Here is a 17,863-nt window from a genome sequence, read left to right as displayed (position 1 = left end):
CCTCTTGGGGGCGGGGCTAAGGGAAGCCCCATACCTAGTTTAAATCCCTGTTTACATTTGGCAGAGGCATGCCGTTCCTATGGAACCTTGACCAACAATCTCTCCTCCAGTGAAATCCTTTCTGGCATCTGGGACAAGGCATTCGTGATCTCTGATTCCCTGTGGAGGCAGGGTTGCCCTGACTGGAGGTGGGGTCGCCCTGACTGGAGGCGGGGTCGCGGTCTATTTTCTGGACATTGGTTACGCCAATGCCCTTGGCGACCGCACTGAAAGCAAGCCCCTTTTTGCTTATGTAAGGTAGCTGCATAGGCCTGTAACATAGGTCCTTGAAAAGAGCTTGATCTGAGATCCTGTGTAGCTAGAATCCAAGTATCTGGGTGTTCGTTTTTAAGAGTGATACAGGCCTGTCGAAAATTCGGGAGCATTCCATCCCAGACTATGGATCGCAGGAGGAGAAAACGAGCGTCAGGATTATAAATCTTCCTTTCCAAACTCGACTGGACCCTGGCAATGAATTTAGCGAGGGATTCATCAGGTTCTTGTTGCAGGGAGAGAATGGGGGCTGAGGCTGCTCCCATGGGTGGTGTTAATCGCTCCCATGCTTTTAATGCACACAAGCGTACTTGATCAAAATACCCTGCTGGAAACTTGGCTTCCGCCTGTTGAATCCCTGTTTCTAATTGGCCTGTTCCAAACAATGCATCAAAATTACCCTCTGGCTGATTTTGAATATTTTTCTGCGATTGTTGTAAACATTCGTCGTGAAAGAATGCCTCCCATTGCAGGAAGAGGGGGCCTGGGAGCGTAGCACGAGTCACATCTCTCCAATCTTGGGGGGTATTAAGGTTCTGAAGCAGGCCTTGTAAAATGGACCTGGTCCATGGGGCATGAATACCGTCATCTTTGATAGCCTGGCATAGTTCCTTCAGGTCTCTGGCGGAATATGGATACCAGGCCTGAGGTTTTTGTCTATTGGGGGCAACATTGACTGGAAATGTGTGGACTTGCTCTGATAAGTGTGTAGCGGTAGGAGGAGTCACCGAAGTGGAAGCTTCTGGACAAGTGGCTGAAGAAGTGGTTTTGGAGGCTACAGGAGAATTCAGACATGTGTCTATCAAAACGGGTGGGTGAAGAAGCAGCCGTGGAGGCAGCAGGAGGTTCCGGATACGTGTCTGCCAAAATGGGGGTGTCTGAAGAAGTGGCTGTGGAGTCCAAAGGAGAATTCGGACACGTGTCTGCCAAAATAGGGGCCTCAGGGCAAGATGTAGAGGAATTAGGGTGGGTCAAGATCACGACAGGCCTTTGCTTCTTCTTGTTTTTAAGGTGCTGGTTAAGTTCTATGATTACTTCCTTTATCTCTTGGACCTCAGCCTCTAGGTCCTTAAGCCTTTTGAGAGGTTGCCCTATATATCCCTTAAAAGCTGCTATGATGATCAACAGGATATAAGGTGAAGCCCCGAGAAAAATGTCCCAGATATATAAAAATTGTATACTGGAAAAAGAATGCAGGATTTGGAAAAGATTTTCCATGGTGGAGAGATCTCAGGAAAACAATAAGAAAGAAAAAAAATCACAGTGCCTTAACACAATATTGCAGATACCCAAAAGGTGTGTACTTATCTAAGATGTCTTCTTGAAAATCTGCTGCTTACGTGTCCCTGTTCCGGGCGCCAGATGCCGGGATAGCCTGAGGGTACTTCTTCCCGAGCTAGTGCTCTCTGGGTTGGAGAGAACTCAACTGGAGCTGATCTAGGCTGCTGTGTGGGAGAGGGATCAGGAACTCGTGCTGCACCAACTTCCGCAGGAGATACACTCTGGAACTCTCGGAGCCAGAAAGCAATTTCCAAGTGTCTTTAATCAGAAGAGCAGCTGTTTTTATACTCTCCAAGTAGGGTGGAAACAGGATGTGATATAGAGAGGGTGGAGAGAAAAGTGACTGGTGAAAATCAGAGTGTGACAAGGAGGGGGCGGAACAGGTGAGAATCCTATCACTGAACCACCAATGCCCTGGAGTGCTTTATGTAAAAGTGATTTATGTAAATAGACCAAAGCTTTGGATCAGTAAATCCCTATATAGGCATATGGTTAAGCAGAAGCCAGGGGGAGGTGGCATACTACCCAACAAACTATTTTAACAACAATAATAAAAAAAGCAATGGCAACAAAAGGGAAAATAAATAAATAAAAATAAATAAAAACGTCTTATTTAATTTAAATTCTTTTCTAATTATTTGTTTATAAACTGTCTTTACAAAATTTTTAGGGGGACTGGGTGGTAGCACAGTGTTGGTTAAGTGCACATGGCACCAAGCGCAAGGACCGGTGTAAGGATCCCGATTTAAAGGCCCTCCCCGCCCCGCCCAGCTCCCCAACTTCAGGAGGGTCACTTCACAAGTGGTGAAGCAGGTCTGCAGGTGTCTGTCATTCTCTTCTCCTTTCTGTCTTCCCTTCCTCTCTCGATTTCTCTCTATCCTGTCCAACAACATCAATAACAACAAGGGCAACAAAATGGGAAAAATGACCTCCAGGAGCAGTGGATTTGCAGTGCAGGCACCAAGTCCCAGTGATAACCCTGGAGGCAAAAAAAAAAAAATTTAGAGGAATGGAATTTAGGATGGATTCTTGCTTTTGAATTAGCTTGTATTTATGAGATTTTTTTTTTAAATGTACACTGCAACTTGTTTCTTTGACTAGGGATAATAAAGTTCTAAAGTTGGAGATTATAGATTATGAATCCATATAGGTAATTTATTCTCATTACTTTGGATAGATTCTTTCTATAAGCTTACATATATGATTGTTATGGCAGTATAAATGCCAGTAGTAATGTCTGACTTCATACAGTACTTTCTGTATGCTGGATAGTGTACTGTAATTTGCATATACTACTTTATTCAATTCTTACGTGGTTATCATTCCTGTGTTACACATAAGGTATCCAAATTAGAGAGATTAAGTGATTTGCCTTGTCACACGACTAGTAAAATGACAAAGGCAAGATTGGACCCATACAGTTTGGTTACAGAGTCATTACTAGAAAAATACCTCAAGTGTATTCTCCTTAATTTGAGGGATTTATGAGGTCAATAGATGGGAAGGTCACGGGAAACCTACCAGACGTGAGGTCACACACAGGTTCACACCCTTTGCCCCAAAACTTGCTGTCTAAACAGCCACACAGGTGTTTTTTTTTAATTTTTTATTTTTATTAGTGGTTTGATACTGGTTTATAAGCTCAAAAGACTACAGGGATATAGTTCTGTGTGTATCACACCCCCACCCCCCATTGGTAACTATCATACTTTCCCCAAAATCTTGGTAACAGTTTGGCTAATGTTTATTTAAGTATTTATTATTTTACAAATTCATGTATTTCAGTTCTTTATATTTCACACCTGATCGAAACCATCCTGTAGTTGTCTTTCAGAGAAATGCAGGTCATTTGGTAACATAACAACTATCGCTTTAAGAGTCCTTACATATTGACCAGTGGAATAGAATTGAGAGTCCAGAAATAAACCCCTACATCTGTGGACATCTAATTTTTGACAAGGGCCCTCAAACTATTAAATGAAGGAGAGTCTACAACAAATGGTGATGGGAAAATTGGGTTGAATGGAACTGAACTTAACCCACTATATTTCAGCACACACAAAGGTAAACTCCAAATGGATCAAGGACTTGGATATTAGATTAGAAACTATCAGGTACTTAGAGGAAAACATTGGCAGAACTCTTTTCCATCTAAGTTTTTAAGGCATCTTCAGCGACTCAAGTCCAACTACAAGGAATACAAAAATAAAAATTGACAAGTGGGACTACCTCAATTTGAAAAGCTTCTGCACAGCAAAAGAAAACACCACCCAAGGAGACTCTATAGAATGGGAGAAGGTCTTTACATCAGACAAAAGGCTGATAACACATTTTATAAAGAGCTCACCAAACTTAGAAAAAAAAAATCCAAAAGTGAGGAGAGGATATAAACAAAATATTCACCAAAGAGATCCAAAAGGCCAACAGACTTATGAAAAAATACTTCGTCATTGATTGTCAGAGAAATGCAAATAAAAACAACAATGAGGTACCACTTGAATGTCATGCATCAGAAAGGATATTAACTACAAACGTTGGAGAGATTGCAAGGTTAAAGAAACTCTCCTGCACTATGGGTGGTTTAACCCCTGTGGAGAGCAGTCTGGAGAACTACTCTTAGAAGGCTAAGAGCCCTACCCTATGACCCTGCAATTCCTCTCCTGGGGATATATCCTAAGGAACCAAAAAGATCCGTGTATACTTAAGTTCATAGCAGCACAATTTGTAACAGGTGTGCTCAACCAGGTGTACCACCACCTGGCCTCTGCAGCACAATTTGTAATATACAAAAGCTTGGAGGCAACCCAGGTGTCCAACAGATAAGTGACTAAGGAGATTGTGGAGATTATCTGGGACTGCAACAAGGCAGGACTAGAACAACTTCAGGAACCCACCAAATCATCACCAGGTTCCAGATGTATTCCAGATGTATTCGCATAATGCCAATCAGACTTCCTTGGGCAGATAACCCTACCAATGTGTCCTGGAGCCCTGCTACCCCAGAATCCCGTCCCACCAGGGAAAGAGAGAAACATGATGGGAGTATGGATCAAACCAACAACGCCCATGTTCAGCAGGGAAGCAATTACAGAAGCTGGACTTTCCACCATCTACACCCCATAATGACCCTGGGTCCACACTCCCAGGGGGATAAAGAATAGGAAAGCTTTCAGGGGAAGGGATGGGATATGGAGTTCTGGTGGTGGGAATTATGTGGAGTTGTACCCCTCTTGTCCTATGTTTTTTGTCAGTGTTTCCTTTTTATAAATAAAAATTAAAGAAAGAAAGAAAAAAAAAACGATTGTGGTATATATACACAAAGGAATACTACTCAGCTATTAAACGTGATAACTCCACCTTCTTCACCTCACCTTGAATGGAGCTTGAAGGAATCATGTTAAGCCAAAAAGAGAAGGATGAATATGGGATGGTCTCATTCATGGACAAAAGTTGAGAAATAAGAACAGAAAGGGTAAACAAAGTAGAACTTACTGAGTGTGGTGTTTTGCACTACAGTAAAGGACTGGGGGTGTTGGTGGTTGGGGGTGGCTTTCAGGTCCTGGTGCATCATGATAGAGGAAGGAAGACCCAGTGTTTTGCATAAAGTTGAGAAATTTTATTCATGTATCAACTGTATTTACTGTAAGCCATTATTCCCCCCAATTAAAAAAATACTAAACTTGTTTGGATTTGTACCCCTCCTATCCTATGGTTTTGTTAATGTCTCCTTTTTAAAATAAATAAATAAATAAATAAAATACTAAACAATAGTCCTTGAACATAAAGAACTAAAAGATAAAACCCCATGACTTTATTTTTGCCCCTTTCCTATGTTATAGCCACCCAGATCTTAACTACTCAATTTCAGGCTTATTTTTGAAGCAGATAGCTATGTAACTAATGTCTAATACCAAATAACAAAGTTTTCAGTTCTTCAAAGCACAATAAATTGCTGTCACAGGTTCTTTTGAATGCAAAACCAAGAGTTAGGGTTAGTATAGAGTGTCTTGTTCTCTATCTATGCTCTCATCTTTACTAAATTGTTTTTTTTTTTTAAATCAAGGTAGTGTTTTAACAATCTTTAAAGACAAGTGGTGTTTGCTTTTGCAAGTAAATTTATTATTTTTTTTACCAAATGTCACTTTAAATGGACACAATAATTTTACTATGTTATTTTAAAATATGTATATTTTTTTAGGGGCCAGGCAGTGACGCACCTGGTTGAGTGCTCACACTACAGTGTGCAAGGACCCAGGTTTGAATCCCTGGTTTCCACCTCTAGGGGGAAATCTTCCCAAGTGGTGAGGCAGGGCTGCAAGGTGTTTCTCTGTCTCTCTCTTTCCATTGTCCTTCCTCTCTCAATTTCTGTCTCTATCCAATAATAAGTAAATAAATGTTCTACCTATCTAAATGAATAAGCTAAATTTTTTTTTGTATTTAAATTTTGTTTTATATTGGTCTGTTGAGAGATTAGTTTGTGTGGTTAAGAAAATGACTGGATTGGTAACATTGAATCTGGACATTATAACAATAAGATGGCTTGAATAGCTATATGTCATGTATAGGCATATGAGTTACATAAAAATAACAAGGAAGCTTCCTCAAGTCAGGAACAGAATAAGATAGATTTATGTAGTGGTTTCTAATTTGTTTGAAACATAAAACAGTGTGACAGTAGTAAAATAAGTTTTTCTTGAAGTAAATGATAGTAATTTTCTACATTTAAAAAGGCAGCTTACTTATCTAGAGAATGGGACCACAGATATTAGGGAACATATTAATGCTTTTAATTTATTATTTTATTTAGAAAATGTCTTATAAGACTAGTAACATTGCATGTCTGAATATACTTAACTTAGGAGAGAAAATAAAACAATAGTGGGGGGCTGGGCACACCTGATCAAGCACCTGTGTTTTAATGCTCAAGGACCCAGGTTCAAGTCCCTGGTCCCTGCCTGCAGGGGGAAAGCTTTACAAGTGGTGAAACAGGGCTGCAGTTGTCTCTATCACCCCCTTCCCTCTCAATTTCTGGTTGTCTCTAGCCACTAAATAATAATAATAATAATAATAATAATAAATTAAAAATACAATAGAGTGGTTTCATTATCCTCAAGTATAGCTAGAAACTAAGCTGGCAAGATAATATTTGAGAATGAGAAAATAGTCTAGGGAACTGGGCAGTGGTGTATGTTATAGTGCTCAAGGACCCAAGTTCAAACCCCCAATCCCTACCTACAGGAGAAAGCTTCATGAGCAGTCAAGTAGTGATGCAGCTCTTCCTCATTCACTATCTCCCTTTCCCCTCTCAATTTTTCTGTCTCTATGTAAATAAATAGTAAGAAGTAGTTTAATGCTCTGGTTAGTTGACTGGGGAAAAGCATCATCAGATGTCACTATGTATTCTTACTGGTGACCAGAAGCCAAGAACAGAAGCAGAACAAGCCAAAGCTCTGTGCACTTGAACATTAAAGACAAGCTTTGTTTCTCCTACAATGTTTCTCCAGTGCCCTCTGCTGACCAAGTTTAACATTATATTCAGTAAAAGAGATAATACTTGAAGAGTCCAGTGAATTGTCACAGAGTAGGTAGTGCAGGTGAATATAGAGCAAGACATGAGTGCATGCTATGTAATTCCTCCTTTTTAAAAATAATTTTTTATATTTATTTTCTTATTCCCATTTATTATTGTAGTCGTTGTTGTTGGATAGGACAGAGAGAAATGGAGAAAGGAGGGGGAGAGAAGGACAGACACCTGCAGACCTGTTTCACCGCTTGTAAAGCAACTCCCCTGCAGGTGAGGAGCCAGGGGCTCAAACTGGGATCCTTGAGCCGGTCCATGTGCTTTGTGCCACATGCGCTTAACCTGCTAAGCTACTGCCCGACTCCTGTAATTCCACCTTTATAAGGCACAGAAATGAACAAAAGTTATATTGTTATAAGTCAAGCTAGTGTTACCCTCTTAGGCAGTAGTGCAGGATACAGTATCTTCTGGAATTCCAGCAGGTGATTTCATATAAGACTTGGAAGTTAAGCTTCAAACTTTAAGTTAAAACCTGCATGGTAGGAATTCTGTATCGTAAACAGAAAAATTACGAATATTGGCTTTTCATTTTACTTTAAAAGCAGAATTGTAGAAGGGGAAAGTCTACCTTCCTAGTGCTAGGAATTCCACAAATTTAGTTGATGCTTTAGTTGATCACAGATTGGTTTCTTGCTCTTCAGTTTCCTGTAGATCTCTGTCCAGATCATATGATTATTAACTCTGCCTCTCTTCCCTCCCCCCTCGGTTTTTCTCTCTCTCACATCTTGACATGAATGTTCTCAATTTTCTCAAATAAAATTTAAAATGCCTGAAAAAACAAGAGAATACTCACCCTGTGTGACCATAATATGCAATTCTTCTTTTAGTATATATCCCAAAGTAAAAGCTCCACTAAATAATGCTTATTCTGATTCTTTCAGTGTGCTGATTTTATTTTCTGCTATCTTGAATAACTATCCAGATAAACATTGTTCTTTACTATAAATTACCACTCCTGGAGATTTTCCCCTACAGGTAGGGAGTCAGGGCTTGAACCCTGCACATGGTAACATGGGCTTAACCAGGTGTGCCACTGCCTGGCCCTAATTTTGTAAATATTAAATCACTGATAAAAATTATAATTAAAAATGATAACATACAATTTAAATTTTTAAAAGAAAAAGAAAAATATTGCTTTATGTGTTCTACTTTCTGGAAAACTCCAAATTTACCTTCTAGTCTTTTTTTCTTCCTGTGACCCTAGGGTTTCACATATGTATGACACTATTGCCAGTGGAACTCTTCCCTGGGTCAAATGTCTCATTATTGTAGAATGAGAGAGGAGTGAGAGGGAGAGAGAGGAAAGAGACACCACATCACTATCATCCATGATGCTCCCATGAGGTATTGGATCCTAAACCCAAGGCCCCATAAATGGGCATAGTGCATGCTCCACCATGTGAGCTATCTCCTGGCCTAGCAGTCCTTTTCAGTAGTAGTAAACACTCAGTAATTCTCTGTGTGTATGTGTGTTAGTGCATTCCAGTGTTTTACCTTGTAGTTTCAAGTTCACACCAACTAATAAAACAGTGTAATATTAAGACAAGTAATTTGCTTTCCAAGATCCCAAGATCTAGTGAGTACATTTCTGCACAAGGAGAATATTCAAAGCAGGTGTGAGAAAGTGTCTCTGTAATAGTTATAAGAATTTACTGTTTCCAATGGTCTGAAAGACATTTTTTTTTCTTCTTTTTTTAATATTTTATTTTATTTATTTATTCCCTTTTGTTGCCCTTATTGTTTTTATTGTTGTAGTTATTATTGTTGTTGTCGTCATTGTTGGATAGGACAGAGAGAAACGGAGAGAGGAGGGGAAGACAGAGAGGGGGAGAGAAAGATAGACACCTGCAGACCTGCTTCACCGCCTGTGAAGCGACTCCCCTGCAGGTGGGGAGCCAAGGTTTGAACCGGGATCCTTATGCCAGTCCTTGTGCTTTGCGCCACCTGCGCTTAACCCACTGCGCTACAGCCCGACTCCCAACATTTTATTTTCAATTAAGAGTGACACAGCATTGAAACCCAGTGAGAAAGTTTATCAGTCTACCTTACCTATCCAGTCTTTTTGATGCCTGCAAATTTTCTCTGGAATATAGAGAATTTATAAATTAGATAAATTTCTGTGAAAAGTTACATTTGTATTGGAGCTAGGAGGTGGTGGTAAAGCAAGTAGGTGTCTCTCTGTCTCCCTCTCTCTTATCCCCTCCCCTCTTAATTTCTCTCTGTCCTATCAAATAAAAATAAAAAGGGAAAAAAATGTCCACTGGGAATAGTAGATTGTCATGTAGGCACCAAGCCCCAAGGATAATCCTGGTGGGGTAGTGGTGGTGGTGGTGGGGATTACAAAATAACGGGCATAATTCCACACTGTTTCCACTAACAGAGTTCAATGTCCCCATTCCCTTCACTGAAAACTGCAGTGGTTCTCCCAACGTCACAGATATGGATTGACTATTATTTCTACAACTATTTGTCGTCTATCTATCTATCTAATTATCTATCTATATCAGCACATTTCTCCCCCTATGGTTCCTCCTTTCTAAGGCACACCTGCACCTATTTACAAATATGTTCTTTTTTTCCTCTTCTTTCTCTAGTTCTTGATGGAATTGGAGTTCTAAAGCCCTCTAGTCATCATCTAACATTTCCCCCTCTCTGGGAGTATGAACCAAAATTCTTTGTGGGGTGCAGAAGGTGGGAATTCTGGCTTCTATAATTGTATCTCTGCTGGTCATGGGCATTGGTATGTCAATCCATAGCCCATCCTGTTTCTGTCTTTCCCTAGTGGGGTAGGGTTCTGGAGAGGTGAGGTTCTGAACACATTGGTGAGGTCATCTGCCCAAGGAAGCCAGGATGGAATCATAATAGCATCTGCAACTTGGTGTCTGAAAGACAGTTAAGATATGAAGCAGGACAACATGTTTAATAAACAGGAATCAGAAAATAGGAATAGAGCAGGCAAAAATAGGGATTTTAGGGTAGTAGCTAGGAAGTCTATTTTAGGTATGTTCCTATGGGCCCATGACTTAAGTAATTTTTGCTTGAGCTTGACAGTTAATGTGGGGGTGGATTAAAAATATTGTCTGGAAGATGGTGTCAGAGTAGAGAATAGGACTAGAAAGCTGGATCAGGGCAGAGAGTGGCTCCCAAACTTGAAGAGAATTTATAAGTAAAATTAGCTGTGTATTACATCAATCCAACCCATGCATATTCGTATTTAGCTTGTATAACCTCCAAGTCCCTGTCTAAAGCACTATTTTTAATGAGAGAAATTATTAGAGGCATAGCCCAGAAGTTTTCCTCATTCAAATACAGTAATAGGAATTTTATTAGAAAACAACAGGGTAGGTATTATAAGAGGGTTTCTCAGAATAGAGACAAGAATTTCAGGTTGTGAAAGAACCTACCTTGTAGTGCTTAAATCCATGGATGAAAATAGTTCTTAGAGCTATTCAGTTTGTACAAATTGTAAAACCTTCCAAGAAGAAAGAGAAGTACTAGAGAAATGATTAGGGATCAGAATGGTTCTGATGATCCCTTAACAGATGATGAAAGACAATGAGGTAGTAGTTTCAAAATTCCAAGCAATTTATCTCCAACCTGTGATTTGCTACCCATGGAACCATCAAGGCAAAACAGAAACATACTTAAACTTGAAGGTCTCAAAAACTGCATTCCTGATACTATGGCCTATCTACATAATCATTGTTTTGCCTGAAAAATCACCTATTCCATTCCTTTGAATTATATTCTTTCTACCCTCAAGACTCTCCCTGCCTGCAGGGTATTATTAATCCTGCCAGTTAAAACCCTGCAACAGTTGCTAAAGAAGTTTCTACCTTCCCAGCCCCTTTTGCCTTTCTCCATCCCTTTCCTAGCCATTTCCATTTCTGACTTGCCACTTCCATGTCTGCCTTTTAAAAGGTCTTGGCTCTCTGATCAGTAAAGATATTGCATTGTCTGACCACCACATGTTTGGTTTCTGAGTCATCTCCCTCGCATTGCTGAGTGAGTAGCAGCCCAGGCTGGCTCCGGTCGAGTTGTCTCCAACCCAGAGAGTATGCACTCGGGAAGAGGCACCCCCACACTAGCCTGGCAAATGAGATCATCTCATATTCATCCTTCTCTTTTTGACTTAACATGATTCCTTCAAGTTCCATCCAAGGTGAGGTGAAGGTGGAGTCATCATGTTTAATAGCTGAGTAGTATTCCTTTGTGTGTATATACATACCACAACATTATCAGCCACTTACCTGTTGTTTTTGGACATCTGGGTTGCTTCCAGGTTTTGTTTGTTACAAAATATGCTGCTATGAACATAGGTATACACAGATCTTTTTGGATGGGTGTGTTTGGTTTCTTAGGATATATCCCCAGGAGAGGAATTGCAGGGTCATAGGGTAGGTCCACTTCTAGCCTTCTGAAAGTTTTCTAGCCTGCTCTACACAGGGGTTGGATCAGTTTATGCCAGGCTAGTGTTGCAGGCGGGAGAGAGGATCCAGGAACTCGTGGTGGCATGGTAATACAATTCTTTATTCATGTGGGCACCCCAGAGTCGGGTGTGAGTGTAGTGGATTAAGCCACGTGGACCACAGTGGCTGCCTCCCGCTCCAGGTCAGGATGTGGGAGAGAAAAGAGAGGAAGAGAGCGAAACCAGGAACAGAAGTGGGTTTTATGTGATAAAAAAAACAGAAGTGGCAAGTCGGAAACAGAAATGGCTAGGAAAGGGTGAAGAGAAGCAAAAGGCATGCTGGGAAGGTGGAAGCGTCCTTAGCACCTGTTGTGATGGTTTTAACTGGTGGGATTAATTAACAATACCCTGAGGGGATAACGTGGTGGGGAGACGTTTAGTCATTTCTAAGACAAAGTAGAAGAGTATTGGTATGTAAATAATAATACTTGCATGGAAATATGGTGGTTTGTTGGTCCTGCCAATGTTCAACCACATCTGCACAATTTCCCAGCAAGTTTACTTTCCCACCAGAACATAGCTATTTCTAAGGAACTTACAGGTGTTTTTGTTTTGTAGGCCTGCTTATTTTTATTGTCACCAGTGCTTCACTGCTCCAAGCTTCCCCCCCAGATAGACAGAGACTGAGAAAGAGAGATACCATACACAAAGTGTCCAGTATGTGAGAGAGATCTGATCATTGCTGCACTCCGGCAGTTCTGGGAAGGGGTGGCGGCTTGGGGGAGGGGTGACCTGAGCCCAGGATTTCATGCATACAGGTGTTACAGTTTTCCACTGAGAAACATCCTTAAGCTACCGTTTTTTTTTAAAGATATGTTTATCATATTCTTGAGTGAAATAATTAACGCATCAAATGTTAATTTTCATAAAACTTCTTTTACTACTTGAATTTCCTTTTTCCTGCTTTGACCTATGCTTCTCTAGTCCTCTTCCTTTCCCCCTAGTCTAGACCCCCCTTTGCAGCTTGTTACCATGTGGCTGAAGCAGTATCCTGATAATAACACTCTTTTTTTTTTTAATTTATTTTTTATTTAAGAAAGGATAAATTAACGAAACCATAGGGTAGGAGGGGTACAACTCCACACAATTCCTACCACCCGATCTCCATATCCCATCCCCTCCCTTGATAGCGTTCCCATTCTCTATCCCTCTGGGAGCATGGACCCAGGGTCGTTGTGAGTTGCAGAAGGTGGAAGGTCTGGCTTCTGTAATTGCTTCCCCGCTGAACATGGACGTTGACTGGTCGGTCCATGCTCCCAGTCTGCCTCTCTCTTTCCCTGGTAGGGTGGGTCTCTGGGGAAGCAGAGCTCCAGGACACATTGGTGGGGTCTTCAGTCTGACTGGCATCCTGATGGCATCTGGAACCTGGTGGCTGAAAAGAGAGTTAACATACAAAGCCAAACAAATTGTTGAGCAATCATGGACCCAAAAGTTGGAATAGTGGAGAGTAAGTGTTGGGGGGGTGGGTAACTCACTGCAAACTCTAGTGTATTTCTGCTTTCAGGTATATATTTTGTAGTAGTTGATAACACTTTTTTAGAGTTGTTTTTAGTATCATATTTGCTTTATTTTATTTTTTTATATTTGATAGAAATTGGGGTGGGGAGTATAGAGGGAGAGGGAAAAATACCTGCAGATCTGCTTCACCACTTGTACAGCATCTCCCCAGCAGGGGCTTGGGCCCTGGTCTTTGCACATGCTAGCATGTGCACACAGCCAAGTGCACCAGCACCTAACTCCAAGTTGTTTTTTCCCTTTTTTAAGGAGAAAAATTGCCTTATCTACACATACACGATAAACACCTTTTTTTTTTTAAGACTTTGTGATTCACAGTACTGATCAAGGTTCAGATAAGTGGAGTCATTCAGATGCTTGAGATTATTATGAAAATTTGACTTTATGTGATTGAGGGAACAATTGACAGTCTTTGAAGGCTGTTTTGTGTCTGATGCTAGGTGAGAAAACTAGTTGTAAGGTAGGATAAAGGAGCTCAAATAAGACCACACTGAGATTCCCAGAGCCAGTCTCTTCCAGATAATCCCCTCTGGTGTTAAACCTATTATTTATTTATTTATTTATTTACTTTCTTTATTGAGGGATTAATAGTTTACAGTCAAAGTAAAATATAGTGGTTTGTACATGTATAGCATTTTCAGCTTTCCACATAACAATTCAACCCCTTCGAGGTCCTCCTCTGCCATCATGTTCGAGGACCTGAACCCTCCCCCACCTCTCACCCCCAGAATCTTTTCCTGTGGTGCACTACAGCAAACCCATTCCAAGTTCTGCTATGTGTTTTCTTATTTTCAACATCTTTTAAAAAAATTACTAGTAATTTAATAATGATTGACAAGATTGTGGGATAAGAGGGGTACAGTTCATACAATTCCTACCACCTGAGTGTCATATCCCACCCTCTCCACTGGAAGCTTCCCTATTCTTTATTCCTCTGGGAGTATGGACCAAAAATCTCTATGGGTTGCAGAAGGTGGGAGGTCTGGCTTCTGTAATTGCTTTTCTGCTGGACATGAGTATTGACAACCATGATACCCCCAGCCTGTCTCTACCTTTCCCTAGTGGGGTAGGGCTCTAGGGAAGTGGGGTTCCAGGACATATTGGTGAGCTTGTCTGCCCAGGGAAAGTAGGTTGGTGTCATGGTAGTATTTTTCAACTTCTATGAGTGAGATCATCCCATATTCATTCTTCTCTTTCTGACTTATCTCACTTAACATGATTCCTTCAAGCTCCATCCAAGATGAGGTGAAGAAACTGAAATAATTTTTAATAGCTGAGTAGTATTCCATTGTGTGTATATACCACAACTTAGCCACTCATCTATTTTTGAACACCTGAGTTGCTTCCAGCAACTAGCTATTACAAATTGTGCTACTAAGAACATATGTGCACACAGATCTTTTTGGATGGATGTGTTGGGTCCCTTTTGATATATCCCCAGGAGAGGAATTGCAGGGTTATAGGGTAGGTCCATTTCAAGGAGTTCTCCAGACTGCTCTCCACAGGGGTTGGATCAAATTACATTCCCACCAGCAGTGCAGGAGGATTCCTTTGTCCCCACAACCTCTTCAGCATTTGTTGCTGCTACCTGATGTATGACAGGAATGGTCCTTCTTTCTTTCTCTCTTATTAGTGATTTAATAATGACCAATAAGATTGTGGATAAGAGGGGTACAATTTCTACCACCAGAGTTCCGTATACTCTCCCTTCCATTGGAAGGGTCCCGAGTCTTTATCCCTTTGTGAGTATGGACCAAAAATCTTTATGGGATGCAGAAGGTGGGAAGTCTGGCTCCTGTAATTGCTTCTCTGCTGGACATGGATGTTGGAAGGTGATCCACACCTTCATCCTCTTTCTAGCTTTCCCTCGTGGGGCAGGACTCTGGGGAGGTGGGGACCCAGGACAAATTGGTGAGGTCATCTGCCCAGGGAAGTCAGGTTGATGTTATGGTAGCACCTGCAATTTGGTGGCTGAAAAGCATAGAGCAGAACAAATTGTTTAATAATCAGGAACTTAACAGTAAGAAGATAGCAGATGAGATTTGAGGTCTTCATGTTGGAAGAAGCTAGGGAGTCTATTTTAGGTATAGGAATGGTTTTCTTTTCTTTTTTTTTCTTTTTTAATTTTTCCTTTTGTTGCCCTTGTATTTTTATTGTTGTAGTAGTTATTGTTGTTATTGATGTCGTCATTAGATAGGACAGAGAGAAATGGAGAGGGGAGGGGAAGACAGAGAGGGGGAGAAAAAGATAGACACTTGCAGACCCTCTTCACCACTTGTGAAGGGACTCCCCTACAGGTGGGGAGCCAGGAGCTTGAACTGGGATCCTTGAAAGCCTGTCCTTGTACTTTGCGCCACATGCGCTTAACCCGCTGCCCTACCGCCCGACTCCCGGAATGGTTTTCTAAAGGAGTAGGATTCTGTAACTCTGGGGTGTCCATGAATCAAGGTAAACAGTATATATGAGACAGTGTTTATGTCCCAGTTAGAGTAGGAAGCTGAGATTCTGTGATCCTACTGTTGCTTATGTATGAAGAAGTTAGAAACTTCAGCTTTGAGGCAGTATTATTACTTGTTATTATATAAGTGTGATATCATTTAGTGATACAGGTGGCCTTAAATTCTAGTTTCTTAGACCAGAATTTTTTCTTTTCCTCAGGATGCACTGACACTTTGCCTGACCACTGAAACCAATTGCTCTTGCTGCTCAACAGTCTTCAATTTATGAAGAAATTTGTTGTCACACATACTTTTTTTTAAGCCTATTTTTATTCCACCCCAAATGGAGCAATACATTAGTGTTTGGAATACAAGTAGGTTTAAGACTCTGCTTGAGGTTGCAGTGGGCGTTAGGCTAAAAGACTACTATTTTGAAATGTTCTGAATGTTATCTGTTCCATGTCTAAAAGTTTTGGATTTTACCATAGTCTTTTCATTTTTATGTTTTACAGAAGTAACTATCTTCCTTCAGTAAATGATAATGAAAATACAGAAAAAAGAGAAGCAGGTAAGTGATTATCTAGTGAGTATATTCAACATAATCTGGCACTTTAAATTTTTTTAAATTTTAATGTGAGAGGGGAGAGATAAACTGATAGATAGCTACATCCCTGACCACTGTTCAGCTATGACATAAAACTCCAGAGTTGAACTTCTGGGGCTCCAGGCATTCAAGTCTTATGTGCTACTGTTGTACTATCTCTCTGTCCCTAACCTGTTGCTTTTTTTAAAAATTGATTTAATAACGATCAACAAGATTATAGGATAAGAGGGCTACAATTCCATACAGTTCTCATTACCAGAGTTCCTTATCCCACCCCATCCATTGGAAGCTTTCCTATTCTTTATCTGTCTTGGAGTATGGACCCAGGATCATTATGGAGTGCAGAAGGTGGATGGTCTGGCTTCTGTAATTGTTTCTCCTCTGGACATGGGTGTTAGCAGGTTGATCCATACTCCCAGCCTGTTTCTACATTTCCTTAGTAGGGCAGGGCTCTGAGGCTGTGTTGGAAGTTTTGGCTTACCTCTTAGCTTCTGATAGCTAGCTTCTTGACTATGCTTTCCATTCTCTCCCATCCAAGTAGTAACCAGGCCCGACCCTGCTTAGCTTCCGAGATCAGACAAGATCGGGTGTGTTCAGGGTGGTATGGCCGTAGACTGCTTTCCATTCTCTATGTAATAACTGAGAACTAATAGGAAAGATAGTAATGTAAGCTACTTGATGTTTGGTTTCTTGAAGGGGAAGGAAGTTGGAAAAAAAACATTTGACCTATGTATCCCATCCTACCAGGATATTTTTCTTAGTTGGTACTTCTGTACTCCACATAGTTACTCAAATGATCCAGCTGTCTCAGTCATTGTGTTCAGGTAGGTGAGATATTGACTCTTTCAGATAAAGGGAAATCTATGGATATGGTTACAAGAACCATCATCTGCTTGCCACTCCCAGACTCTTCTTAAGTTGTTTCTTTGTTCCAGAGCCAGCTTGTTTTCTGAAGCTTGCACCTACATTTTTATTTGACTATACCAGTCTCAGTTTGGTTATGAAATGACAAATGTATTTTGCTATGCCAAATTTAAAAGAATGAGATATAACTTCTGCTTCCAAAGTGATGCATACTCAAAAGTGGTTACCTTAGAGAGCTGTTTCTTTATTTGGTGGTGTTCAAAAAAAGCTTTGAGAAATTTTTTTTTGAATGATTCTTATTATCTTTATTTACTGGATAGAGACAGCCAGAAATTGAGAGGGTAAGGGGAGATGGGGGGAAGAGAGCCAAACACTTGCAGCACTGCTTCAGCACTTGCAAAGCTTTCCCCCTGCAAGTGGGGACTAGGAGCTCAAACTTGGGTCCTTGTGCACTGTGACATGGACACAACAAGGTATACCACACCTGGCCCCGAAACTTCTTTATTTGACTTGATTTCAGCATCTGTGAGAGGTGCTATAGTGGCATCTCTCACATTAAGACTTCCTCCTGTTGGTTGGTTCGTGGTTTTTTTTTTTTAAGTTTTTAAAAGTATTTTATTTTTCATTTATAAAAAGGAAACACTGACAAAAATATAGAATAAGAGGGATACAACGCCACACAATTCCCACCACCAGAAGTCCATATCCCATTTCCTCCCCTGGTAGCTCTCCTATTCGTGTGTGTGTGTGTGTGTGTGTGTGTGTTTAAACATGTATTTATTTTCCCTTTTTTTGCCCTT

The 17,863-nt window shown here is 40.7% G+C and overlaps 1 protein-coding gene across 4 annotated transcripts in view; it reads left to right on the top strand.

The window, feature by feature from the left end:
* CHD6 (chromodomain helicase DNA binding protein 6) overlaps nt 1-17,863 on the top strand; it is a 236,663-nt gene that overhangs the window by 51,034 nt on the left and 167,766 nt on the right. For 3 of the 4 annotated variants that reach the window (XM_060190220.1, XM_060190206.1, XM_007526639.3), the window contains exon 2: nt 16,108-16,163. The exons of the other annotated variant lie outside the window; for it this stretch is intronic. In XM_060190220.1, coding sequence (XP_060046203.1) covers nt 16,131-16,163 — 33 coding nt within the window. In that variant the 5' untranslated portion in view covers nt 16,108-16,130. The remainder of the gene's footprint in view (nt 1-16,107; nt 16,164-17,863) is intronic. 4 annotated transcript variants of the gene reach the window in all.

This window comes from Erinaceus europaeus, chromosome 1 (genome assembly GCF_950295315.1).
Source record: "Erinaceus europaeus chromosome 1, mEriEur2.1, whole genome shotgun sequence".
NCBI classification, from domain to species: domain Eukaryota; kingdom Metazoa; phylum Chordata; class Mammalia; order Eulipotyphla; family Erinaceidae; genus Erinaceus; species Erinaceus europaeus.
Note: the sequence above shows the minus strand (reverse complement) of the source record. Positions and strands in the feature narration are given on the sequence as shown.